Here is a 25,577-nt window from a genome sequence, read left to right on the forward strand (position 1 = left end):
TCTTTCCATTTTTCCTTAAAAATGAAAGGTATTCGCTGAAGTGCGTACCCAAGGGATATGTGACCTGATCGGGAGAAAACTGGCGTAGAGATACTGGAACTGAGAGGCCAGAAGGAAAGGGAGTATTTCGGAAGGTCAGCGGTTCCCAAAACACAGAGACTGCAATCACCCTGAAAGGAGTGTTGTTCTTCAGCCCTCCTGCCCGGGAGGTGGGACCATCTCCCTGTTGCGTCTTCATGTATTTTGTGGCTGGGGTTAGGAAGGGTGCTCTCACCCTGAGAAATCAGAAAGGGCGACTCGCAACGACCCGTTTTTGTCTCCAGGAGGAACGACCTGAGATGAGCCCCAGATTGCAGATCCGAAGGTCACCCAGGGAACCGCTCCATAGGGCTACTGAAGCTCAGAGCGTGCGCGCGCGCGCGCGCGCGCACACACACACACACACACACACACACACACACACACACCGACAGCCTGTCCAGGCAGTGCAACCTGACTGCCGGGTGAACTAGGAGGGGACTAAGGGCTGAGGTTGTAGGCCGCCCTGCCGGTGGACACGTGTCCTGGCTGTGCCCTGAGCGTCTGCGAAGCTCGCAGCTGGTGGCTGGGACCTCTGAAAATGTGCGCCCGGGAGAGTGGTGGGCGTGTGCGTACGTGGGTGATGTGTGCTGGCGGGGGGGGGCATCCTGCGAACGACCCATGCGAGGGGTGCACCATGTCGACGTGTGGGTGGGTGTGTTTGACGTGGCCAAGGCTCTGCGTGCTGGGCTTAGTGTGAGCAAAAGGGCAAGGACCTGCGGCAGCGGGGTAGAGAGGGCGGGGAGTGTGCCCGGTAGGGACGCGCCTAGAGCAGGCCGAGCTGCGCGTGTGCCCAGAGGCATACCCGGGCGTCGGAGACTTGGGAACGCGCGGCAGGATCCTCGCTGCGCCTGGACCCGGGCTGGTGTGTTGCGGGAGAGTCTCTGCTTGCGCACCCACATTGGCATGCGTACTGGGCTGGAGAAGGGTCCTGCCCCAGGCCCCCGTGGGAGTATTCCCCGGAGTGTGTCGGGGGGGGGGGTAGTTTCTGCAAATGGATCAACTTGGGGAATGTCGCGTCGGTACTGTTTGCGGGTGCACGGTGGATGTGGGGCAAATGTCCTCGTATTGGGGACGCCAGACGTTGGGGGTCGTCTCAGCGCTTTGGCCAAGGAACCAAGAGCTCGTCTCGCGGGCTGCTCGCTGACAGCGCCTAGACCCGAGCCTGGACTCGCGCCTCACAGAACGCGGGGCCGGGGGCGGGGCTTGGAGGCCAGGGGAGGAGCCGGCCGGAGGGCGGGGGCGGGGCCGCGGCCGCTGCAGCAGCGCGGGCCGGGCCAGGGGGCGCCTCGCGCGGCAGCGACTCGCTAGGGCAATGCAGTGAGGCTGGACCGGCAGGCGGGCGTGCGCGGAGTGGGGGCCGCCGCCGCGCTGCAGAGATGTGACTCCGGCCGAAGGCCAACAGGAGATCGGCGCTGCGGGGCCGCGGGGGTCGGTGAGTGCGAGCCGCGCCGACGCAGTGGAGGGCGCTGCGGGGACCCCAGAAACTTTTCCCGCCTAGGCTTGGGGAGATTGCGGGGGTCCTCTTCTGGTGCTCTTCTAACTCCCCTCCTGGGGTTAATCGCGGGGAGCGCTGTGGGATTCGGGTGAGGGGAACCTCAGTGCGGCGGGAGAGGAGCCGCAGAGGGCGGGGCGGGGGAGGAGGGGCTGGGGACCTTTGTCGGGGGCAGGGGAACTGCTCCCACTCCGCCTGGAGAGCAAGTCTCTGGGGAGGGTCTGGGTGACCAGTGGTAAAGGCGGCTGGGAGCGTGAGGGAGTCCTGGCGTGCCGGCGTGACTCGTGTGAGCGGAACCTCGGGGAGGACCTGGGGGCCGCGTGGCGGGCGGGTGGGGGGCTCACTGTGGACAGGACAGACAGAGCCAAGAGCGCAAGGGCCGGACTTTGGGGGCGAGCAGCCGGCCGCACCTGCCGCAGGGCCTGGGGGCCAGTCTCGTAGCCCGCGGTGGCCGCGCACTACTGGGCAAGGGCGGGGGCAGGGGAAAGAGACTGAGCCGAGATCTGAGGCTGGGGGACAGATGAGGGGGCTGCGTACAATGGAGGGCAGTCGTTTCCGTTCCAGTCGCGGGGCGCTTGGGCCTCTGAGTGGACCAAGCTAGGGGTAAGGACTAACCCTGTGCTATGGCCCCACTTGGGGGACGCGGACTCCCAGCCCCATGAAGACCCCACGAATCCCTGTGTCCCCGCTGCCTGGGCGCATAGGCCAGAACACGGAAGGAGCCCTCACCAGTCTTGGCCCCGGGGGACTTGCTTAACCAGCCTTGGAGGGGCGCGCCGACCTTGCCCCAGAGACGCCCCAGCGCAGCGGTCTCATTCCCCAGCCCTTGCTCTGTCACACCCAGGCCCAGCCAATTCCTTCCTCCTTGTCCCGGGTTCTCTAAGGGGGCGGCTCCTTGGAACGCGGACAAAGGCCCCTGGAGTGTGGCGGGCAGCATCCTCCCCGCCTGGGGCCCCCGCACACGCGCCACATTGGCTGCCCAACTGCGCCAAGATGGGGGGCACCTGAGCAGAGCCCAGGAAGCACCGGGGGGGGGTCCCTGCAAAGACAAGAGAAGTGGGGGAGGGGCCTGGCACAAAATCCCGGCACCTCAGCCAAGGAACGTTTTTCAGAAGTTTCTTCGGTGGGGACTAGGGGCTTTCGGAGTGGCCAGACTTCAGTTAAACTGCATGCAAATGGCATGTAAATAGAATGCAAATTGGCATCTGTTGGTTGGGAGCCCTCACAGTGTTCTATCTAAACTGTAGAGTGAACATTGTTTCCAAACCGTTCTCTGCTCTAAGTGAAAAGGGGTCAGTTGAGTTGGAGGGGGAGGAGAAGGGAGGAGGAAGGACTCGCGGGTTGAGGCCCAGGCGGCGGGAGACCTCCAGTCTGGTTAGAAACATAAGCTCGAAATCGATATTGGCTAATTTTTATTTCAACAAATGTTCTGGGCACAGAACAGGGTGTCAAAGGGACTGACCCCTGCTTTTATGGGGGACAGGGAGCCTGCAAAGGCCTGTAAAGAAACACTAAGGAAGCAGAGAAACAGCAACTAGATACAACATAGGATCACCCTAGGGCTGCCAAGAAAATAAGTCGGAGCGATGTAAAAGAAAGTGACAAGGGTGTACAGGAGAAGACTTCTGGCAAGTGACATGAAGTGGAGCCCAGCAAGATGGGGGCCCGCCAGCAGGGAGGAGATCCTGGGGAAAGACAACCAGGCAAGGACTGGAAGTGGGGGTGAGCTCAGAGGCGCTGAACAAAGGCCATTGTGGCTGGAGCAGGAGGCAGATTTGGGGTGGGGGTGGGGGAGTGGCAGACACCCGCCAGACCAGCATCTTTGGGGCGGCCGAAAGGAGTTTAGGGCTTGTTCTGTTGGGGCTAGTGAAGCCTCGGAGGGTTCTGAGCAGGAAGCCAGAGTTTTCAAATCTCCCTTGACCTACACAAGAGACCAGGAACAGCTCCCAAGGCACAGGGAGCCTCCCCGGACTCTGCAGTCTATGGGGACCACTTTGACCCTGGCCAGCCCTGGGAGCCAACCCAAGGTGTGCCTGAGGTCTCAAGACCTACTCCCCACTTTCCGGCACTTCTTATCCATCCTCACCAAAACCCAGGCCCCCAGAGCAATGCCTTCACCGAGCTTCATCAGGGGTTTGGAGTTAGTCACATTTTCTTCTTAGAATTACAGCCCGAGAGCAACCATCCACTGCGGAACGCGCGGCCAAGGATGCAATTTGCATCTAAATGATTGCTTTTATTTACAGGATTGGAGATGCTTTGCATATGCATGTCTCTTAGAGCTTGTTCTTGCAAATCGCCTCCCCAGCCAGCTCCCCTCACCGAGCCCTCCCAAACAGGCTGATGTCTCGTCAGCATTGGGAAATGAAGATTATGAGATCGCGTAACTTGGAAAAGATATCAGAGGCGGGGACTCGGGGATCTGGGAAAGAGCTTAATGTCAGGAAACCTTGTAACCGTTTAATCCAGCCAAGCAGGAAGTGCACCGTGGGCCCCATCGGAGTGGGCTGGGACACGGCGTGATGATGCTGGGGTGCGTGGGGAGACTGGCTCCTCCACAGCCCCTTCCTGGGCATCTGCCAGACATGGGGGAGGGATCAGAACAGGGGTGCAATGGAAAGGCCTCGGAGGTCAAGGCCTTGGGAAAAAGTGGGTTCTAGTAGTCCCAGCTGGGCCTGTAAATTCCAGTCAGCCTCTGGCCATTTTATAGACAAAGAGACTGAGATGCAGAGAGGTTCCGTAATGCCCCATGTCACATGGTTCTATCAGAGTCCCCTCTTCTGGCCTCCCTCCCACTGAGGTCTTCCACTCGCATGGAGTCTGGAGGGACTGGAAACTGTGCCAGGTATTCATCTGGGTACTGAACTATTAAAAATGCCCGGGCTAGGAAAGCTCACCCCCCCACACATACACACACACCTGCTTTTTTTTTCTCTCCCTTCCTGGTTCCTCGGCCTCCCCCCATCTTTAGCGACGAGGGTGGCGTTGAGATGCCCCTGAGCTGCCACACACTGGGAGGGGACCCTGGGTGGAAGGTAAAAGTCCTTGAAACCCTGCTGAGAGCAGTCTAACCCGGGCAAGGCCAGTCGGAATGGAGTGTTCCAGAGTGGGTTTTGTACATTTTGTTTCTACTGTCTCATGGGTGGGTGGGAAGAAGGGGATCCTGGTTCCTGGAAGAAGAGCTGGTGTCTGGTCTCCTGGAGCCCTGGTTTTGTCTCTGCAAGACAGACCTCAGATTTTGGGACCCCCAGGCTGGCCTTGGGTCCTACCACCAACCGCGGCAAGGATCCCACATAGATCACCTGCCAGGGAGAGCAGGAGGTTTTGGGGTCCCAGGGTAGACCACCTGCAGAGGCATCTCTCCTTCATGCTGCCTTGAGACCTCTGCTTAGTGTGTGATGGGGGAGATTGGAAACCAGCAGTGGACACACTCCCGGTGAGCCCCTTCCATATCCATCTCCATGGCAACCGCCCCTCCTAGAAGATCGGTTTCCCAGGAATTCGCTGCTTTGACAAGCCAGTATTGGCCAGTCTTTTTTATTTACTTAACAGATTTTTTTATATAGTGCTTACCCCATGTTAACTGCCACCCTAAATCCTAATTATTATCTTAAGCCTCACCACAACCCCACGAGGTAGGCGCTAGCACCATCCCCATTTTGCAGATGAGGAAACTAAGACAAGAAAGACTAAGTCAGCTACCCAGAGTTACAGGGTGCTAGCAAGCGTCACAGGACAGCGTTGGGATTTTTGTCTTGATTTCTTGTTTTGGTTTTTGCTTGGTTGGTTGTTTTGGGGTTGCTGGAGATGGAACCCAGGGCCTCCTGCATGCCACTGAGCTGCACCCCCAGCCCATGGGGCGGGATTTGAAACTGGGAGGTCTGACTGTGAGGGTCACACCACCCTGGCAAGGAGTAGGGCTGGAGAGCCCAGGCAGACCTTGCTGTCCTCACAGGAGGGAGGCTGACTGCATTCTTTCCAACCTCTGCAGGGTGCCTCTGTGTGTGTGTGTGTGTGTGTGTGTGTGTGTGGTGCGCGCGCGCGGTATGTTTAAGAACATCTGAATGAGTCACATTTCTGGGAGCCTGGCGGGCAGCAGGGGTAATTAGTATGTGAGCCGAGTCTTGCCTAGCCCTTCACATTTATTCATTACTCTTTTGGAGGAGCCGCCCGCCTGCATCCCACGGATTTGTTGCTATGTGTTCCTGGCATCCCAGCCAGCCCTGCCTGAAGGCTGACTTGAAACCTCTAATCTGGTATTGTTCTGTTTGGGGCTTCTGGAGAGCCGCCCCGGTTCTTGCAGGTGGGAGACCCCAGGTGGCTGATTTAACTGGATGGGGGCTTACCTGGTTGGTCTGGCGCAGGGCTGGTGAAGGGGAAGGAAGGAGAGGGTTCCCCTGATGTAGTGTCCCCGTTCACCCCGCCTCAGGGTGCCCAAACATGGCCTGCAGGACTGTGGAAGCACAGGTGGCTGGACCCCCCTGGGAATCTACTTTTCTAACTAGCTCCCGGGCACTGCTGCTGGTGCCAGTTCTGTGGTCAAATAACTGGGCATGAACACCACCCTTGCAAGGTGACAGTAGGGTTAGCGATTGTATTTATAAGTTCATTCATTCAGCACCTGAGCGCCAGAACAAAGCAGCCCAGGGCCTGGACCGGAGTGGGGAGGAACAGATCAAAAGAGTCATAAAATAAAATGATGGAAAATCCTGATGCGTGTTACAGAGACTGTGATCCACAGCACTGGCCCAGAGCGCAGTGGGGGCAGGGAGAAACTCGCTTAGATACACTGGCCACCAAAAGTCTCACCAAGTGACACTTCTAGAGGCCCTGGTCTGTAGAAAGAGCCCAGGAACAGTAGTACCATTGTTTGCCTCTGGGCTCCACCTCTGTCCAAGGATGACCTTGGACAAGCCCATTGACCTCCCTGTACCACAATGTTATCTCCTGTAACATGGAGACAGTGAAGTACTCACCCCATAGGGCTGTTCCACAGATCCCTGGGAGTTAACGAGTGGCCTGCACGGGAGGGTACCCAGACACAGTTAGCGGTACCGTCGTTGTCGGGTGATGCAGAATCCCCTGGAAATCCTAGATGAGCTGGTGGCCTTGGCTTCCATGGGACACTCCCCAGCCACACATTGTTCTATGGAGTCGGGTGGCTGTCACCTCCTGGATGTCCTCAGGAATGATAATGGCCCACTGGAGACAACTGGACCCCTCCTGGTTGCCTTTAGTTGCTCATAGGCTAGGGAGGATTTCCTGGAGAAAGGGGGCCACTCGAGGGGCGAGGGATTTGAGGACTTGACAAGTGATAAAATCCCAGTTCTGAGTGGCTTAGTCCAAAATAGGGAAGCTGCTGGAACTGGGAAGATCTGGTCTGGCTCCAGCCGTGGGAGAATGCATGGGGACTCAGGTCCTGCACTAGCTGTTTCCTCTGGGTTAGCTCAGACAGGCTCTCCCTGGGGTGGAAAGTGGACTCTTCTCCAGTGCCAGGCCTCCGTCGCTCTGTCTTATCAGCCAGCACAAAGAAGCTCTCTTTCCAGTTAATGCTAGCCCAAACCCAAGGGTTGCTTCCCACAGGTCTAGTTCAGGCCATTTGCCTTCCCATGAGCCAGTCCGTGTGGCCAAAGGGGAGGATAAACGATCTGACTGGCCAGGCCTGGGTCAGATGTCCAGGCTGGGAGCTAGGGCTCAGCGGAGCTTCTCCACAGAAAACACAGGAGCTCTTTCCAGAAATGGGAGCGTCAACCCTGGGCAACCAAAACAACAGCTGTCCTGGAAAGAGGAGAGGGTTCCACCTGCAGGAATGGAAGCAGAAAGCAAGAGTGTATCCATTTCCGGTGTCAGAAAGGAGGCAGGAACTGGAGGCCTGGCTCAGAGCCATGGGAGCTCTGCCCAGTTTCAGAAGCATGGCCGCCATGTTGGCCTTTCCATCAGCTCTGTAGGTTTCCTGTTGTGGCTGCAAGGCCAGGCAGGAAGCCGGGGCAGGGAGGAGTTGGGGAAACCGAGTCCCGATTTGCAGCCAGACCTGGAGAGAGAAGGGCCTCTCCTAAGACCGTAAGCAGACGCAGTTGAAGACGTCTAGCCATGTTCTTCCTGCAAGGAAGGTCCTTGGGGTGCAGGCCGTGGCCGAGGCCTGCAGGTTGGCCGGCATCTTCCTTCCGGCTCTCTTCCCATCTAAACCAGCTTTCCCAACCTGGGCGGCGCTATGGACTTTCTAGGGTGGATAATTCCCAATGGTGGAGTCTGCTCTTTGCATTATAGGGTTATCAGCAGCATCCCTAGTCCCTATCCATACATCCAGTTGTGCTCCTGTCCCCAACTGTGACAACTGAAAATGTCATGTTGCCAATGTCCCTATTGCAAGTTGTCCCCATTGCAAATTGTCCCTCGTTGAGACCCCCGGGCCTTGGGGTATGTGGGTGGGAGGCCTTGAGGGAGGGGTGGTAGTCAAGACCCTAGAAGCCCTTCCTACAGGGGAGAGGTGGGTTTTGCTACAACCCAGAGAGTCTGCCTGGGTATGTTTGCAGGACTCTTCATCAAGTCTGCCACTGAGAGAGGTCGGGAAACCCACCCCAGGGCCCCTCCACTCTGTTAGGGATCTTGTTCTGACAGATCCAGTTCTTAAATGTTCATTCCCAGCATGATTCCCAGACCTTGTGATAAGCAGTTCCGTCTAGGATGAAGTTTCTTCCCAAGGATGGGACACTGGGATGTGCCCATCAAGTGCGCAGCATGTCACACACATGCGTAGTTTTAAAACGAGAGAGAAGTATTTTCATGTGTTAGGTTTTAAGTGGATCGATCTAAAGGACTCGTGAGTCACAAAGTCAATAACTGCCCACGCGGCGTGTGGCTGTGGCCCCATCCGACTCCAGTGACTGGCCTGCCGGCCTGCTGTGCCCACCGTTCCCTCCACCTGCCCGGATGCAGCGACCATGCGGCGCTTGTCCTAGGAGCCCCTCTCGCCTGAGGCCTCCTGTTCGGCGCTTCTCTCATTTGTAGGCAAAGGACATGATCCCCCACCCCGAGCACTTACTCCTTTAGCGCATCAATAATTGATGCTGTCAATGGCCTCACGGCCAAGGCAGTATCTGAGCCGCTGGGGATCTCCGGAAAGGAGCAGAGAGAGAGGTGGTCGATACTGCATTTACTTACGGAAGCCCTGGGGACATGCTGCTGCTGCTGAGAGCAGGGCTGGTTACATCCCCACGTGCAGCTCAGCTGAGGACGAGGTCCAGCTTGAGACGGCTGGGCATGAGCATCGAGCCCAGGTGCTGCTCTGGCTTTCTCCAAGTCCAGACCCCTTTCAAAAGCAGGGTGCTTGGTGGCTGAGAGAGAGACTGAGTCACGTTCCCTCGGGGTTTGCTAAGTACCTACTTTTTGCCAGGCAGTGTGCACTGGTGTGAGTCTTGGCCTGGGGTCCTCAGTCTGGCCAACCCCACCCCCTGACCTGCCGCCCCTGCCAAGGGACATTTAGCTGTGTCTAGAGGAAGACATCTTGATGGATGGTCATAGTTGCACAGTTGCACATGCTGCTGGCACCTGGCGTGCAGAGGCGGGGTGCTGCCGGACACCCCACGACACACAGGACACCCCACAGCCAAGCACGATCCAGCCCAAGTGGCCATCATGCCAGGGTTGAGAGAGCCCGTCTACCGATGAGCAGGAGGGACAGTGTCCCAGCCCTGCCACATCTTTCAGTGGAGAAAGACAGGAAGGGAGAAGAGGAGGAGGGAAGTTTGAAACAGGCAAAAAAACCCGGCAGGCACTATTAGAGCTGAGAAGGAAGAGGACCAGAAGCTGCTGGAGAGAGGACTGGGGTGTGACCTTGACCCAGGTCGGAGCTGACGGCTATGGAGCCCAGCCTGGCGTGTGGGAGGGGCAGCCTTCCCTGCCCAAGCAGAGGGGGCCGGCCGCAAGAGGAGACTGGAGTTAAGGCCATCCGGAGGAGGCTGCCCTGCGGACTCCAGCTGGCCTGGGGCAAGAGAGGGCGGGAGAATCCCGCACACCCCCAGGGCAGACCCTCGGGAAACCCTTGGAGGGGGCAGGTGGGACGCTGGAGGGGGCAGCAAGCAGGGGGCCCAGGAAGACAGCTCCTTGTAGATGACCAATCCTCCCGTGGTACCCACAGGACCGCGTGGGCCCCAGTGTCTGCGGTACCAACACCCAGGGGACGCTCAAGTCCCTCCCATAGGACAGCAGCCTTTGCCCTGGCGCCTGCCCACGTGGGCCCTGCACTTCAGGGCTCTGCAGAGCGCTCACACTGCCTCACGCGATGTGCGCTCCGGCTGCGCTTGGTCACCTCGGGTCGGGAACAAGGAACTCGCCTGTGCGTTCGCTCCTGCCACACTTTTGTTCTTCCCAGTGTCCTCCGTCGGGGCTCGGCTGAGGCCGTGGGTACAGTACAGACGGGAGGGCTGGACTGCGGGGACGCTGGGGAGCGACGAGAGGGGCTGCTTCTAGGAGTGGGGTTGTGTGACCTGGGGTCAGGGTCACCTGTAAAATGGAGGTCACAATAGGACCTGCCTCATTATGAGGCATTGTGAGGACCGGACGAGCCCAGTTTTTGGCCAGAGCGGGGTCAGGCACTGTTAGCCGCGGTGCTGAGAGTGGGAAGGCCAAGCGGGTAATGCGTGCCGCTCTCCCAGCGCGGCGCCTGACCTTGGTGGTGCCCAAAGTCTCGTCGTATGCCCTTGTTTCTGAAGAGGGGAGACGTGGCACGCAATATCCCGTTTGAAGAGTACAAAGAGTATACAGGGAAGGTGAGTCTCCCTCCCGCCCGGACCCCGGCCCCCGGTGACAGTGATTCATGGTTGTTCGCTGCACGGGGTGCAGGTGGCAGGCGAAGTCCCCCATGGGGGGCCCCAATACCTGGAGGGAGGGGGTCACCTTTACCTGATGTGTCTCAAGGGCGCCAGGTGGGCCACCGGTTTGAGGCAAGGCGGATCTTCTTCAGGAAGTCAGGGGAGTGGGAGTCTTACGGTGGATTTATCTTTCTCCCCAACTACCTACTCCCCTTTTCTAGAACGTTCCTGGCGCCAGAGAGAAAGATGAGAACTCATCAGGTCCTCGCCTTCCTCCTGCTCTTGGTGATCGCCTCCGTGGCCTCTGAAAACGCCAGCACGTCGCGGGGCTGTGGGCTGGACCTCCTCCCTCAGTACGTGTCCCTGTGCGACCTGGACGCCATCTGGGGCATCGTGGTGGAGGCAGTGGCCGGGGCGGGCGCCCTGATCACACTGCTCCTGATGCTTATCCTCCTGGTGCGGCTGCCCTTCATCAAGGACAAGGAGAAGAGGAGGCCTGTGTGCCTGCACTTCCTCTTCCTCCTGGGGACCCTGGGCCTCTTTGGACTGACGTTCGCCTTCATCATCCGGATGGACGAGACGATCTGCTCCATACGCCGCTTCCTCTGGGGGGTCCTCTTTGCGCTCTGCTTCTCCTGCCTGCTGAGCCAGACGTGGCGCATCCGGAGGCTGGTGCGCCAGGGCACGAGCCCGGCGGGCTGGCAGCTGGTGGGCCTGGCGCTGTGCCTGATGCTGGTCCAGGTGATCATCGCCACCGAGTGGCTGGTGCTGACGGTGCTGCGGGACACGAAGCCGGCCTGCGCCTACGAGCCCATGGACTTCGTGATGGCGCTCATCTACGACATGGTACTGCTGGTCATCACCCTGGGCCAGGCCTTCTTCACGCTGTGCGGCAAGTTCCACAGGTGGAAGCTGAACGGGATCTTCGTCCTGATCACGGCCTTCCTGTCCGTGGTCATCTGGGCGGCCTGGATGACCATGTACCTCTTTGGCGACGCCGTCATCCAGCACGCGGACAGCTGGAGCGACCCCACCTTGGCCATCGCGCTGGCGGCCAGCGGCTGGGTCTTCGTCATCTTCCACGCCATCCCTGAGATCCACTGCACCCTTCTCCCGCCCCTGCAGGAAAACCCACCCAACTACTTTGACACATCCCAGCCCAGAATGCGGGAGACGGCGTTTGAGGAGGACGTGCCCCTGCCTCGGACCTACATGGAGAACAAGGCCTTCTCCATGGACGAGCACAACGCAGGTAAAGCCGGCCGCCTGGCTGGGTAGGCCCCAGGGCCGTTTGTCCCCACAGGACTCTCTCCCGTGCCGATGGGGAGCCCCCAGACCTGGGCCCAAACTGGCTTAGAGATGGATTTTTTTATCTAGCTTTTGTTTTTCCCTTCCCATTTCTAACTAATGTATTACAAAAAAAAAAAAAAAAAAAGAAAAAGAAAATCTAGTTTTTTGGCTTCTTTTGAAAAGTCAGGGGCTGGGGCTGTACCATGCATGAGGCCCCGGGGTTTGATTCCCCAGCACTGCAGAGGGGAAAAGAAAAATCTGAAAAAATCGGATCTGGCAACACAGACTGACCTTCCCAAGTACAGTTTCTGGAACTCACTGGAGCCAGTGAGTCCTGGAGGCTCTGCTGCTCCCGCTGCCCCGGGGGTGGCTGCCCCGAGATGGGGGTCACCTGCTGCTCTCCAGGCTCCCGACCCGCCACACACCACATCCACATGAACTCCCTGGCTCCCAGAGGTGGCTGAGTCTGCGGCCCTGCTCGGATGATGCAGGACACCATGAGGGCAGTGCCCCTGCCCCCTCCCCCACCCCAGTCACCGGGAGTGTTCAGATTTGGGCCCTGAAGTTCGATCCTGGCTTTGTCACTTCCTCAGTGTTTGGCTTTGAGCGACTTACGTCGCCTCTCTGAGCCTCAGTTTTTCTCATCTGTGAAAACAGAAATAATAAGAAAATATGCCTCATGCAGCGGTTATGGGACGTACCACTGAGCACCAGGCTCCCCTGGGCCCTGGCAGGCAGGCAGCCCGTGCGTCTCAGCTGAGTTCCCCTGAAAGTGGAATTTGAGATAAGGGCCTGGATGGTGAATTTGGGTGGGCGGGGCGGGTCAGGCACCAACGCAAGTGCATCGATGGTTGGTCACTGCCGTGGGCAACGGGGCCTCTGAATATAAAATGAGTCCCTGAATCGGCCTGGAAGGACAAGGGGCTGGGGCATCCCTCACGACCACCTCCCATTTCCCAGGGTCCTTATCATCCACCATAACTCTGGTGAATGGGCTGAACAAATTCCACCAGATCCCAAGGCAGAAAAACAGATTTGGTGGGACGTGAGGTGACCTCATCTAGGAACCCAAGACTGCCCATCTCTGCTGCAGCCGGGTTCAAAGGTCATGAGAGCCCCGGGGACATACAGGTACCCAAGGCCCTGCCATCGATGCCCCGTAGAACCCATACTTGAAGGGAGTTGGCTAGGTTCCCAGCATTTGAGATGAAATAAAATGACCTTTCCTGAGTTGCCTGAAGACGCACTGGGGCTACAGCGTTGATAACGACAAATAAGAACAGCAGCCATCGTGCCGGTTGCCTGGCCTGGCAAGCACGGACCTGCCAGGCGCTGCTGCCCTTGGCCTGTACTGCCCCTTCAGTCCTCAGCTGTGACCCGATGAGGCAAGCCCTGTCACCATCTCCACCCCAGAGATGAATGAACCAGAGGCACTAGGACTCTGTGCCTGGGGACACACAGCCAGGAGCTGGCCCCTTCCAGACTGTCATGGTTCCCTCTTTAGTGACGTTCGCCCAGCTGCCTGGTGCACGGCTATGCCCACAGTCAGCCTTACTGGGTCCAGGAACCATGACCGCCAGTCCCCTGCAGGCAGAGGAGGCACACTGAGCCAGCAGTTCCTCCAAGGCCGCTCACACCCCTCTGTCCCACCTGCATGCTTCCCCTTCCTCCACATCCCTTGACCTGGCCGGACCCACCAGCCAGAGGCAACACCTGTGGCCGCCTCCGGATAAGACTGAAAGTCGCGAGGTGGTCTTTACCCAAGCTGCTTTCTTCTTACCAGAAAGTTCCAGGCCAGGAAGTTGTGTCTGTGGAGAGACGGGGCCAGGATGGCAGTGTTGGCCCAATTGGGGGGCCGCTCCCCTGGGTTGCCAGGAGAAGGCAGGGGTCAGGGTGGAGCTGACCCCTGCAGGGAACAGAGGCCACAGGCTAGCCAGTTCCTGGGGTCTCGTAGAGCCACCACTTTGCTGGCCTCTGTGGGAGAGAGGATCCTCTTTGTCTCAGACCCTGGACTCAAAGGTAGCAAGAACTGAAGTGCATGAAGATTCTGCAGTCACGTTCTCCTGGAGAACTGGTCTGTTGCTTTGTTAGATTCTTAGGCACCCGTGACCCCGCAAAAGGTTATGAACCAGCGTTGTTGGATGTGGTGGTTCCATCTCCTGCAGTAAAGCTGGGAGCCCGGCACTACCCAAATTTCTGGACCCTTAAAAGTAAGGACATGGGCACGGTGGCACACGTCTGTCATCCCAGAGGCTCTGGAGGCTGAGGCAGGAGGATCATGAGTTCAAGGTCAGCCTCAGCAAAAGCAAGGCCCTAAGCAACTCAGCGAGACCCTGTTACTAAATAAGATATAAAAAAGGGCTGGGGACGTGACTCAGTGGTTAAGCACCGGTCCAATCCCCGGTACCGAGAGAGAGAGAGGGAGAGAGACAGAGAGAGAGGGAGAGAGGGAAAGCAAGGACGGTCCTGCTTCAGTGTGTGCTCCCCATGGGCCAGGTACCACGCTGAGCATCTTAGTGGTCAGTCTCATTTCACCCCTACAACAGCACCGTGAGGTCTGTTTTGCAGACAGGCTGAGTGACTCGTGGGAGAAGCAGAACCAGGGATTGAGCCCAGGCCTCCTGCCTTTGGAGCCCACGCACTCTCCCACTCGGCCACGGCAGTACTTTCCTCTTAAAGCACTTCAGTGTCTCAGCTCAGTGACATGTCAGGGCGACTCTGTAATTTTGGAAATATGAGGATTATCAGACCCATTTTGTAGAGTGGGAAGCTGAGGCCCCAGGACATCAGGCAACTTGTTCAAGTTCAACATAGCGGAACAGGGAGGAGAAACGCTGGTATTTGGAATCCCATCATATTGTTTCTTCTAAAAATGTAGCCGATAATTCATATCTACAGAAGATCCAGAGATCCAAGGGCCCTGGGACCCAGGTCGGTAGCAGCAGTGTCAGGGCTAGCAGAGATGAGGGAGGGCCTGGGAGGTGCCACCCCCTCCCCCACCCGTTTCACATGTCCAAAGACAGGTTGTCCTTCCATGGGTCTCTTTTTCTAAACAAAAATGCTTTTCTTCTTTCTGATGGTAGAGGAGCAGCAAGAATTGTGTAGAACCAGAAAAGATTCGTGGAGGTAAAAGTAAGAGAAGTTGCTAAAAGCCCCCTGCCTAAAACCAACTACTTCCGATGGTTTGTTCCCGCCTTGCCAAACATCTCAGTGCGCATGCGCACACAGTCTCACATCCACCCTCGCTCGCATGCATTAAACCAGTGGCTCTTAACCGGGCCACTCGTCAGAACCACCTGGGCTGCTTAAGAAAATGAGCAATGCCGGCAGCCTGGATCTGATAAGGTCTGGGTTTGGGATTAGATATTTTTCAAGCTCTCCAAGTGATGCTAAGATGTGACCAGGTTGGAACCACTGGACCAAGCGGTGGCGCGCCGCGTGCCTGCCTGCGTCCGTGTTAGGAGGGCCTTTCCAAGGTCAGCGGCTGCGGTTCTCCATCGGGCACCGTGATTTACGTTTCCGATCTTCGTGGGGTCAACGTTCAGCTGGCCTCCAGCTTTCCACGGTGCTGCAGCAAACATTCTTATCCATTCATCTTTCTGCCTTTGATCAATTAACTCCTTGCAAAATAGTTCCTCCCGTGTGGCTGGGTTTATAGGCCTGCGCCACCGTGCCCAGCTTGCACTTTAAATCCAGTGGCACCCCCGAAAGGCAGACTGATGTACCACCCCCCACACTGGATAACTGCCTGACAGCCTTTTCTCCACCTCTCCAGCAATCCTGGGGGGTGTTGTCAGAATTTGGTTTTGTAGCGGCCCTCTTTCGGATCATCCCAAATGTGTCTCCACCAAAATTCACCTGAAACCAGGTATGACAGGCCTCAGGCAAAGCCTAACCCTCAGAAAGCTCACGCAGAGAGGCCAAGCGGGAGTCCTGGCTGGGATGGCCTTATTCTAGAAACTCTTGCTTTGCTGGCTGGGGACCATCTGGGCACGCTCCTTTGCCACAGTAGGAGCAGCTGTTGGTGTCTCTGGTGCTGACTTGAAACAGTTTGTATTTTAGGAACCTGGCCCCATGAGGTGCCCCTCACCCTTGAGCCCTTGGGTCTCATAGACTAGCCAATCCCCAGGGGTGGCGGTTGATCCTGTTTCTCTTAACATCTGAAACACCTGCCAGCCTTTCGGGCTCTCTCCCCTTGAGAGTCAGTCCATCCCTGATGTGCCAGGAGATGGGAGGGGCGTCCACTGGGCTATACTGTGGCTCGGCCAAGCCCCAGCAGCTACACCCCCATATAGTCTTCCCTCGACAGAGACTCCAGATACATGCAACTTCACCAGCCTGAGCATTTTAATCAACAAGACACGAGATACCTGATAAAGTGTTAAAATGCACTGAGAGGGGTTAGCACTTTGGATCACATCTTAGAAAGCATCAACAAGGCATGTTAAATGTTCACCCTCCAAAGGGACTGAAAAGAAGAGTGTTTCCTTCTGTTAGGACCTTGGACTCTAGGGTCTCACGGGGGTCAAGGACTATTTAAACTGACCCTTTGGGCTGAGGATGTGTAGCTCAGTGATAGAGCACTTACTTAGCACATGTAAGTCCCCCAGTTTGAGCCCCAGAACCACAACAAATTAAATAAATAAATAAATTGACCCTTTGGTTCCTGTTGGAAGACCCTGAGTTGACTTTGGTGGCAGGGCCTCACTTGCAGTGTCTACACAAGACTGGCATTTGAACTCTGCGCTCTGCGTCCTGTGGGGACCCCCTTATGGGTAAGCACTGCTTACCTTTCAGATCTGGCCTGGGTTGAATAGGGTGTGAGGCCTCTTGAAATTAGTTGCATGTAATTAAAAACAATTCTTTTTGAATAGGCTAAAGCATTAAACAAGCCAAATGCGCTGGGCTGCAGGCTTCAGGAACGGTTAGATTCTGGAAACTCAAGGTTTGACAAAATTTGGTCTCTCTCCATCTCTTGGCTGTTAGTGTCATGGTAACTCACAACTCTAAGCTTGTATAGAGGAACCTGGAAAAGAGGACCATTTCCCAGGAGACTGGAGCAAAAATCCCAGGGTTAATTCTGATTGGACTTGAATGCCTTTCCCTGAACCAATCAGTGTGTCCAAAGAGACCAGATGCCCTGATTGGCCAAGACTAAGTCACATGACCACCCCTGAGGCCTGGGAGAAGGCTGTTATAGGAGGGCTATTCATCAGAGAAGAACCATGAGTAGCCACTACAGAGAGGGCCTCTCGGGCCAAGGCACCCCACAGATGACAGCAGAGGCAAGTCTTTGTTTCTCTGAAGAGAGGGTGTTTGAAGGCTGTGTCCTCAGCCACAGCTGCTGGGTCTCTGCATTATGTTGGCCTTCCCTCTCAGGCAGGCCTAGGCTAGGAGTTGGGAATAGCAAGAGACTAGCCTATCTCCCACTTGGGGCTGCTCCCCAGCCACTCCATCAACACTTCTAGAGGGGCAGCTTCTTGCCCAGCACCATGTGAATGAGTTGCTCCAAGCCCTAGAGATGCCAAAGCAAGAAGTTTTCCCAGGTGTGTCTTGGGATATGTGTTGCTCACTCAGTCTCCATTTCTGGGCCCAATCTGGGTTGAGTTGTCCTTTAACATCACTTAATTCAAGCTACTTCTAAGTAATAAAGTGTGATAAAAACATAGTATCCGGAGCCAGTGTGGTGTGATAGTTTCTTAAGAACTCAGATTCTCTGTAGGGTTTGAATGCTGGTTCTGCCCCCGACTAGCTGTGTAACCTTGGACAGGCCTAACCTCTCTGTGCCCTGTGTAAATTAGAAAGAATATAGGTACCTATCATACTATGAAAATTTAATGCTAAGAAAATGAGTTTGTATGTGTGTGTGATATATATATATATATATATATATATATATATATATATATGAATGACAGTGCCTGGCTCCTGGTTGGTAATCTATGAAGGTTAACTATGGTATAGTAAGGCCAGTCTGGTACCTGCCCCAAGTAATCCGAAAAAAAAAATCTAGGTTGGGCATGGTGTGCACGCCTGTAATCCCAGCAACGGGGGAGGTTGAGGCAGGAGGATTCAAGAATTCAAAGCCAGCCTTAGTAATTTAGCAAGGCCCTGTCTCAAAATTTTAAAAAATTTAAAAAAGGACTGGGGATGTGGCTCAGTGGTTAAGCACCCCGGGTTCAATCCAAGTGGGCCTGGGGATGGAGCCCAGGAACATGCTAGGCCAGTGCTGTGCCACCAAGCCACACCCTGTACCTCAAGTCTTTTCTTAGCAAAGCAGGTTTAGTACTTTCAATGAAAGTGAAGGTGATGAAGACCCTTCTGACAATGGAGAAGACTTTTGTTTTTTATATCATTTCTTCTTTTCTTTTTTTCTTGTTTTTTTTTTTTTTCCTGCAGTGCTAGTGACCAAACCTGGGTCCTCACACATGCCAGGCGGGTGCTGTACCACTGAGCTACACCCCAGCCTAGGTTTAAGTTTTTAAAAAAAAAAAATCCTCTTAACAATGAACCTGCATTAGTCACATATTTATTACACTTGATAAATCAACATTAATACATGATTGCTAGCTGTGTGCGGTGCTGGAATGGAGCCCAGGGCCTTGCACACGCCGGGCTAGTGCCCTACCACTGAGCTGTGCACATCCCAACCCTACAGTCTACATTTTAATTAGACCTCACTCTTTGTATTGCACAGTTCTGTGGTTTTGACAAATCACATCATGACGTGTGTCCACCCGTGGTGTCATCCAGAACAGTGTCACTGTGCTGAAGTGCCCCACGCGCCACCTCTTCATCCCTCGCCCCACGCCAACCCCTGGCAACCACTGATCTCTTACTGTCTCTGTGGTTTGGCCTCTTGCAGAAGATGATGCCGTTGGAACCATTCAGTATGAGCTTTTAGACTGGCCTTTTCCACTTAGCGCTAGGATCTAAGGTCCCTCCATGTCTTTGCAAGTTAATGTGGTATTTCTTTACCAAAAAGGAAATTTTGACTCCCTTACAAGAACAGCAAAGAACACCAATTAGCCAACTTTGAGAGGTAAACAGTGCTACCTTATATTGTCATTGCTGCTTCAGATCTGCCTTCTAGTCCTGCTCAGAAATGAGCCTACATATGGGAGGGCCGCTGGCCAGTGGTGACAGGCACCATCATACACTCCATGGCCATGTTCTTGGAGGTCCCCACCTCTGCGTGGATCCAGAAGCAGTGACGTCCTGTGGCATTCTGCAGTGAGGAAAGGAGCTCTTTCGTCAAAGGAGACCTGAGGGCTGCTGAGGTGCTTGTCACCCAAGGCCTGCAGGGGCTCTGTGTGGGGGGTGGGTCAAGGGTCAACCCTGGATCCCCCTCCCCCTGGAGCCTGCACCCTGGACTCTACAAACTTCCCAACCCACTGAGAAGGGTCAGGCTCCTAGAGAGCCTGAGAACAAAGCCCCTTTGTGACTTGTTTTGAATCAGCTTGTGACAAAGGGGAGGAGCCCTTGCGGTGGCTGGCTGGGTGGGGGTGCTCAGGCCCTGGGTTGTTGATGCAGGGAAAAAAAGCAAAATTGTGTCTCTCTCTCTCTCTCTCTTTTTTTTTTTTTTTTTTTTTTTTTTTTTTTTTGGTGTTGTCGGATTGCCAACTCCTCCCTCCCCTCCCCCCTCAGCTCTCCGAGCAGGATTTTCCAATGGCAGCTTGGGAAAAAGGTCCAGTGGCAGCCTGGGGAAGAAGCCCAGCGGCAGCCTGGGGAACAGACCCAGCGCGCCCTTCAGAAGCAACGTGTACCAGCCGACTGAGATGGCGGTGGTGCTCAACGGCGGCACCGTGAGTACCGAGGCGCGCGTGCGCTGTGGGAGCAGCTTCCCGGGGCCCCTGCCCTGGGGTCCCCGTAGCTGAGTGCATGCGGTGCTGCCAAGTCCTTTCCCTCTCCCCCACCTTTCTCCATGCGCGGAAAATCCGCCTGTTCCTAGTCAACCACCTGTAGGTCCCTTCGGAAGGGGGCCCGTTCTTGGGGCTCTTGGATCCAGGGAAGTCTGCCCAGCCTTCTCCCTGGGAGGTGACTTGAAGGAAAGGCCCACCATGACGAAGCCCCCGCAGCAGAGTTTGCCAGTCTAAGTCCCCCGTCCTTGCGCCCCAGCTGCGTGCCAGCTTGCCCATCCCAGCTCCCTAAGGAGCTGTCCCTAAGGGACATCCTAAGAAACCGAGTCGATGACCACGTGTCTCCCTCAGGCAGAGCAGGCTTGCTCTGACGCCAAACAGACCCGCAGCAGAACTGCCACGTGCCATTTGCCTCTGTGGAGTGACATCGCTCTGCTTCTCCAGCAATCCAAAGACATGCCTCATCCCCACGTTTAATTTCCAGACATAGCTACATGCTTCTTTCAGAAACGACGCATGAGCCGGTTTACTTGTGTAAATTGGATTTCCATCCTTTATTTCATGTGCTGATTCCATAACCTGAGCTTTTTTTTTTTTTTTTTTTTTTTTTAATGGGAGTCAGGGATGGTCTTGACCTCTGGAGGGAACTTCAGTTTCCCTGATCTTGAGTGATGTACTCGGCTTTGGTCTGCTTTGGTTTGGAACATGCTCAGATAGAATCACACCATCTACAGTGCTGTTTTACTGTCCCATGCCAAGAAAAGCCAGATTCCTAAGCATTTGGCCTGTGTGTTATAATTTGGCTAGAAAAGGTCCCATTGGTGACTCTTAAGCCCTCCTGGTTCCTTCAAGGTCCGGGTGTGTGAGAGCACCCAGGACTTAGTGAGTTTCTCATACACCTTAGGGGAACATGGTTACAACCCACAGTGGCTGCTGCTCTGCTTGGGTTTTATTCGACCCATCTGGGGAAAAGCGAGGTCACTTACCTTTGGCACGTTGTCACAAATCAGTGTCTGACGTTGACTTTGCAAAGCACGGAGTTCTCAGTGTGTTATCCTTATGTTATTACAGATCCCAACCGCTCCGCCATCTCACACTGGAAGACACCTCTGGTGAACGACTTTTAAGTTCCAGAGAATAAGAATCTCTCTTATCACTTTCATTCCCTGGCCGTGTCTTTCTTGAGGGAGAAATCAGTAACAGTAGCCGAACAAGGCCGCCTCACAGCCAGGAGATTTGGAAATCCCGGCAAGGGGTTCCGTGTACATGTGAACACTGATGACCTGAAAGCTAACGCTGACTGCCCTCCCGCCCCAGCCCCGCCCTGCCCCGCCACACACACAGACACGTCCTGCCGGCCAGCCTCAGTCCCCGCACACTAAAGCCAAGCTAATAGCAAATAGTACTAGGCTCATCCCAACGTGGCCGGGGAGCCTGGCCCACCCCCTGGGGTGGAGCAGAACCCAACTGGAACTGGCAGCCGGTGGGCCAGGCTGATGTTGGTTGCATCTGGGGGCCCCACCCCTTCCCCCTCCCTGGCAAGCGCTGGGCCCCAGGTGGCCTCTTGGAGATGACCTTGTCATTGAGAATGACTCATGGAGACCGAAGCCTGGCTGGCCTGGTGGTTTGCACATGTCAGGGGAGTTAAAGAGGCTGAGGGTTGATTCCAAGGCGAGGCCTGAACAAATCTTGGGAGGAGCTTTATAGCCAAGAGTGGTGGAGGGGCCTTGGCATGTGCCAAAGGAGAGGAGGCTCTCCAGGCCTTGAAGGAACCGCCACATGTAGAAAGTGGTGACCGGCCACTGTTCTCCTGTGGGCCTCTTGCCCAAGAGCCAAGGCAAGGAAACAAGCCCCGCCCCCTCCCTGTAGAGCCATAGAAATACTCTGGCGAGGGACAGCACCCTTCCTGCCTCTGCCATCTCTGTCTTCCTGCGCTGATGGGTGCCCCGCCAAGTCCTTTCCCAGTTTTATTCCATGTTCATTTTCAAAAGCTTCAGTGGGGCCACCAGCTTGAAGCAGGAAGCGGGTCAGAAGGCGGGCACCCCAGCAAGTTTCCCCGCCATGATGTCACACGCAGGGCTTCCCGGGGTGCCCGCGAGATGGAGAGAGCTGGTCTGGCCTTGACTTCTTGGGTCTTTTCCATGGGTTTGGAGAAGGTTCCAGGGCCGAGCGGGTTTTCCAGACAAGAGGGTCTCTTGCTGCTTCGGGAGGATGTGGGGGACGTTCTTCTCTTGGATTTCTGCAGGTTCCATGAAAATGGCTCTCTTCAAAGCCCATTGTTTCTGTCATGGTTTCCATCTGTCCTGAGCAAGTCATTCCTTTGTCATTTGGCATTGCGAGCATCCCGGCCATTAAAAGCCCCATGTTCTCTGCACTGTTTGGCCGGCAACGGTTCAAAGCAAAGCGTTTTAACCTGACGGCGTGGAATGTATAAATGAGGGCGGGCCTTCCGCATAGACTCTAATCACTACATCGCTTCTTCCATAAAACCACCCTAAGCCTTTAACCTTTTAAGAAAAACGAACAAGGTCAGTGTGGGGGGAGGGGGGACGACTCTTCATAAGCCAGTACATTTGAGCTACGATTTAATAAACCTGATTTTTCTCAAGGCCCCAGTCTCTGCTGTGTCCCCTCCCCATCTTCACCCCGCTGCCCCCCGTCCCTGCAGACCATGGGGAAATAAGGCCCAACCGGCCATCCCTGGGGGCCTCCTGCAAGTGGTACCTGCAGCTAGTGCATCTCCTTCTGTTAACCGTGCATGGGGGACGAGAAAGCATGGCAGTTGAAGGCCAGTCCTTCCCGGGCCTCTGGGAAGCACCCACCCGCCCCTGCCCAGAGCATGTGCTTGCTTCTAGAAAATCAGACTCCAGGCCTCTCTGCTCGAGGACCTCCGTTGGGTGGGCTGAGCCTTGGGGAGCGGAAGGAGGGAAAACAGCTAGGGTCTCGGTGGGGCTGCCGGGTGATGCATGCAGACCCCGCATCCTGCAAATGAATCAGTCTCTGGAGGCCTCGGTCCAGTGCAGTGGAAAACGACAGCGTTCCGCATTCTCGTGCCAGGAAATGGTTGCTCACCCCCGCTCTCTGGAGTCCTTTGGAGCTTTCTGATACCATCAGTGACTCGGTCTGCAAGAGCCCCCCTTGCAAAAGGGAGGCGTTCACACCATCTTCTTTTTCTCTCTAAGTTCTCTCTTGTCCACGCGTGTAAAGGTGAGCACAGCGGAAATGGCTATCCGCGGAGAGTAGTGTTTCCACACCATAAAAACAGAACCTCACTCAATGAGACTTTCCCCCTTTTAAAATTCCCGATAGGTTATTGCGCTTTGGGTTTTGTTTTATTTCGGCTCTAAGGTTCAAGGTGGGCTGAACGCCCGCACGATGGGGCAGAGGTGGGAGCGGGGGCAGAGGAAAGTCTGCGATTTTTCTCCTGAATTCACCTGAAGAGTACCAAGAGGCGGCGTGGTTCATCGGGGTTTAGACACAGGATCCAGTGGCACCTCTGTTGAAGATCTGCTCCCGGAAACAGGACTTGCTTGGGGGACAGGGCCTGGCGGCGGCGGCTAACAACAATCCCTAATTGTAAGCACAAGTCCCCGTGTCCAGTTAGTGACATGGCTTTGGGACTGTAACGGCCACTCTTGTCCTCTCATTTAATGGAAGATTGTCCTTCGGTCCTAGATTTCCCTGCTAGAGATGGAGGGTGGGTATATGGGAGTGAGCTTCAAGCACTTACAAACTGGGAAGTCCCCTGGGTCCCGAGTGTTTCCAGGATTAAGATCTGGTGTTGGAAGCTGGGTGATCAGTGCTTGTGTGGGGCACAGGTGCCAACGAGGCACTGAGCGAGGGCACGCTGGATGGTGTTCTGGGTTGGCCGAGGCTGGGTGGAATGCTTTGGGCCAGATCCCAAGCTGAAAGGGGCATTGTGGCTTTTATAATCCAAGGATGCAACGATTATACCAGCTTATGGGTGTTCTCAGCAGGTGCTTTTTATTAATTGATAAAGAGCTAAGGCTCGTTTTTGATAGATAATATATATTTATTAAATGTATTAATGTGTGTTTTATAATGTACCTTTATCTTCCCCTGGCTGACTTGCTTACTTATAAAAAAAAATTATTCAAGAAATTTTAAGACAATCAATGTGTACCATACATGACTGTATATAAATATTACAAATTTAAAAGGTTGTTAAGCATGGGCAGATAGGTTTTATTTTCAAAATGCTGTTCTTAACACAAAAATAAAGGCTTTACTATTTACTTAAGATGTGTGGGAACTTGTCAAAACAACTCGATACCACCGGCCGGCTTCAGCTGAGACTGTGGCATTTTGAATGAGAGAATCCTGGTTAACAGCAAACCACAGAACAAATAAGCAAATAAGGTTAATAAGTTAATTTACCCATAGAAGCTGGAACTTTCTATAATACTTTGGAACCCAGACAAGAAAAAATCCTTTGTGGCCGTTGTTTGAGTTTAAGGGTCTCATCTCCGGCTGGGGATGTAGCTCAGTAGTAGGGTACTCGACTAGCCTGTGCAAGACCCTGGTTTTGATCCCCAGTACTGCAAAACCAACCAACCAAACAACAACAACCCAAGAAATTGAGAGATTTGGGACTTAAATATGGAATTTGCAAAAGTGGTAAAAGAGCTTCCCTTGGGACTAGATTTACATCGTGTATTTTACTAGCAGTTTGCACAGTTTACTTCTGAAGCACTGAAGAAATCAGAAGAAAGACTAAATTTTTGGATAATGCAGAAAGTTAAGACAGGTACTTTTCTAAACGATGTGCACTGAGCATGTTTGCAACAAATCCTGTTTTGTGCAAAAAAAGATTCTCTTTTCAGATGTACTGAGTCTTGTCATTACAGAGATGACAAGAGAGAGAGCACAGCTGGACACTTCCCTCGCCGGGGTAATCTGCGCTGGAGGGGACAGGAACCAGTGGTGCTTAGGGCGATGGAGTCGTGCCCGCCAGCTCCTCATGGTCCTCCATGGTGCATTTCACTGCGGAGAGATGAGAGAGAGTCAGGGTCGATTGACACACCTCGACAGACCTGTCATTTGGAAACCAGAAACCTGGATGTGTGGGTGAGGCAGTTGCAGCAAAACCCACAGAGCGCCTGCTGGCCCCGGCCCCCAGATCCACAGGGAGGAACACAGAGCCATTGTGCTCCGAGCGCTGCACCCGAAAACTCCAAGCCACCTCCCCTGCTGTCACGGCCACTCTGGATTCAGTTCAGAGAAAGGTCGAAAGTGTGCCTTGCAGGTCCAGGCACTGCAGGGAGCTTTACCGAACATGACAGATTCCAGGCTCTGGACTCGACCCAATCTGTTCCCCTCCCTCCACCCACCCCAAATAAAAATCCCAGGTATTGCCGGGGTCAATGACAAGGTCAGAAAGAATCGTTTCTCTGTCAGTGTGGACAAAAATGTGATCCTGGTGATTTCCTGAGTCTGCCAAACAGGAAAGTTAGCTGGACACAGCCTGGTACTTTCTAAAAGGGAAATTAATCCTCCAGAATAAAAGCTAGTACCCAAATAAACATGGAAGTTCAGCCTGGGGCGGGTTGGGGACATCCTTTTGGAAATCTCTCTTTTGGGATTGAATCCAGGTCCTCAAGGGCACATGTTAGGCAAGTGCTCTGCCACTGAGCTACAGCCCCAGCGCAAAGACATTCAATTTGTTAACGTCTTTGCCACTAGAGTCCAAGTGCTTGCCTCGGATGCTAACGCCTGAGAGTGACGTCATAGGCTCCGATTATTTGTGAGAAGCATTGTTTGGGTCGAAAGGGTGCTGAGGTGGCTACAGTGTAGAGCAGGGGTTCCAGCTGTGTCTACCCGCCTTTCCTGACCCCACCCCCCCCACCCCACCCCACCCCCACCACCCCACCCCACCCCCGCCACTAAGGCCATACAGCAGCCAGACGCCAGCACAGCGGTGAGGTCCGCACCCTATCACGTGCAATTCGGGTGTTTCCTGATGAAAGTGGGGGGAACCCTTCAGCCACACAAATGGAGGGCACACGAAAATTTCCCAAGGATTCT

The 25,577-nt window shown here is 54.9% G+C and overlaps 2 protein-coding genes across 3 annotated transcripts in view; one reads left to right on the forward strand and one right to left on the reverse strand.

Moving 5' to 3' along the window:
* The first annotated feature begins 1,347 nt into the window (after positions 1-1,347).
* On the forward strand, positions 1,348-23,788 carry Gprc5b (G protein-coupled receptor class C group 5 member B). 2 transcript variants are annotated; one of them, XM_047533131.1, is made up of 4 exons: positions 1,348-1,513; positions 10,605-11,635; positions 19,321-19,478; positions 20,604-23,788. In XM_047533131.1, exons 2-4 carry the CDS (start codon positions 10,630-10,632, stop codon positions 20,646-20,648), a joined length of 1,209 nt encoding a protein of 402 aa, XP_047389087.1. In that variant the 5' UTR covers positions 1,348-1,513; positions 10,605-10,629; the 3' UTR covers positions 20,649-23,788. The 2 variants fall into 2 exon arrangements, with proteins under 2 accessions (XP_047389087.1, XP_047389088.1); XM_047533132.1 differs by lacking the exon at positions 1,348-1,513 and adding an exon at positions 1,781-1,859.
* The window catches only part of Iqck (IQ motif containing K), a 117,696-nt gene continuing 115,354 nt past the window's right edge, over positions 23,236-25,577 (reverse strand). The window contains exon 9 of the mRNA XM_047533134.1: positions 23,236-24,536. Coding sequence (XP_047389090.1) covers positions 24,481-24,536 — 56 coding nt within the window. The 3' untranslated portion in view covers positions 23,236-24,480. The remainder of the gene's footprint in view (positions 24,537-25,577) is intronic.

Source organism: Sciurus carolinensis, chromosome 18 (assembly GCF_902686445.1).
Source record: "Sciurus carolinensis chromosome 18, mSciCar1.2, whole genome shotgun sequence".
NCBI classification, from domain to species: Eukaryota; Metazoa; Chordata; class Mammalia; order Rodentia; family Sciuridae; genus Sciurus; species Sciurus carolinensis.